We start from the raw sequence: 2023 nt of genomic DNA, 5'->3' as shown, positions 1-2023 counted from the left end.
GAGTCTGGTGGAGATATGCTGCTCTATACACGCTAAAAGTAGTGATTATTTACATGGGGTCTGGTGGAGATATGCTGCAGTCTGTCAGCAGCAACAACACAACTTTTAATGGACGCTGACTGACGCTAACAATTGTCCTTTAGAGTTATATTGCAGCCCGGTTCACGGCTGCCAGTTCCAGCGTTATCACTCAATACTGGACCAGTGCCAAAAATTCCTGTTCACATCAGTCATTTAGACACAAATGCACAGGGAAAGGTAGGTTGAAAAAACTACTAAACTTGCCATTTCAGACAGAATCTCAGTATTTGCTGGCAGAAGCCGGTTTGAGAAGAATATACTCGTATCTTTCCACACAATGCAAAACAATAAATAAGAAAAACAACGTTAAATACAACATAAGGTAGCAAGCGATGGAGAATAGGTGGCGAGCCGGTGGTCATCCGACCCCCGACACACCTAAGCTTCTTCATTGGTTCCTTCTACCCCGGGATCCAGGATCCAGGATCCAGGACTCCCACGCTGCTGGTCCAGCTGCAGGCTGCAGACCCCAGAGTATTATGGGGTGCCACCGGGGGATTCTTTAAGGCTGCTGAGGGCGGCGTGGATCCTGAAGTGCAGTCTGGACTCCATGGAGTAGTCCTTGTAGTTCGCCCTGACGGAGAAAACACAGCTCTCAGAATCATAAAGGAAGAAAATTATTCAATAAAATAACAGAAAAGGCCAAAAGATAATGTGTAAAACAGATAAATAGAAACATAAGAGAAGTTTCAACAGGACAGGACAGGCTGCCCCCCCCCCTCCCAAAACACACTCACACACACACACACACACACACACACACACACACACACACACACACACAGACAGACATGAAAGTATATGGAGATATATGAAAGTATACAGAGATATATACAGATATCTGAAAGTATACAGATATATGGAAGTATACAGAGATATATGAAAGTATATAGAGATTTATGAAAGTATATAGAGATATATGAAAGTATATAGAGATATATGAAAGTATAAAGAGATATATGAAAGTATATAGAGACATATGAAAGTATACAGAGACATATGAAAGTATACAGAGATATATGAAAGTATATAGAGATATATTAAAGTATATAGAGATATATGAAAGTATATAGAGACATATGAAAGTATATAGAGATATATGAAAGTATATAGAGATATATGAAAGTATATAGAGAAATATGAAAGTATACGGAGATATATAAAAGTATACAGAGATTTATGAAAGTATATAGAGATATATGAAAGTATATAGAGACATATGAAAGTATATAAAGATATATGTAAGTATATAGAGACATATGAAAGTATATAGAGATATATGTAAGTATATACAGACTAATGAAAGTATATAGAGATATATGTAAGTATAAACAGACTAATGAAAGTATATAGAGATATATGAAAGTATAAACAGACTATTGAAAGTATATAGAGATATATGAAAGTATATAGAGATATATGAAAGTATATAGAGACATATGAAAGTTTATAGAGATATATGAAAGTTTATAGAGATATATGTAAGTATAAACAGACTAATGAAAGTATATAGAGATATATGTAAGTATAAACAGACTAATGAAAGTAAATAGAGATATATGAAAGTACATAGAGATATATGAAAGTATACAGAGATATATGTAAGTATATAGAGATATAAGTATATGGAGATATATGAAAGTTTATAGAGATATATGTAAGTATATACAGACTAATGAAAGTATATAGAGATATATGAAAGTATATAGAGATATAAGTAAGTATAGACAGACTAATGAAAGTATATAGAGATATATGAAAGTATATAGAGATATATGTAAGTATAAACAGACTAATGAAAGTATATAGAGATATATGTAAGTATATACAGACTAATGAAAGTATATAGAGATATATGTAAGTATATAGAGATATATGTAAGTATATACAGACTAATGAAAGTATATAGAGATATATGAAAGTATATAGAGATATAAGTAAG

At 32.8% G+C, this 2023-nt stretch overlaps 1 protein-coding gene across 1 annotated transcript in view; it reads right to left on the bottom strand.

The window, feature by feature from the left end:
* Positions 1-558: 558 nt before the first annotated feature.
* The window catches only part of LOC117935157, a 6153-nt gene continuing 4688 nt past the window's right edge, over positions 559-2023 (bottom strand). The window contains exon 4 of the mRNA XM_034857297.1: positions 559-655. Coding sequence (XP_034713188.1) covers positions 559-655 — 97 coding nt within the window. The remainder of the gene's footprint in view (positions 656-2023) is intronic.

This window comes from Etheostoma cragini, chromosome 19 (assembly GCF_013103735.1).
Source record: "Etheostoma cragini isolate CJK2018 chromosome 19, CSU_Ecrag_1.0, whole genome shotgun sequence".
Taxonomy (NCBI): Eukaryota; Metazoa; Chordata; class Actinopteri; order Perciformes; family Percidae; genus Etheostoma; species Etheostoma cragini.
The sequence above is the reverse complement of the archived record's forward strand: the minus strand, read 5'-3'. Positions and strand labels throughout refer to the sequence as shown.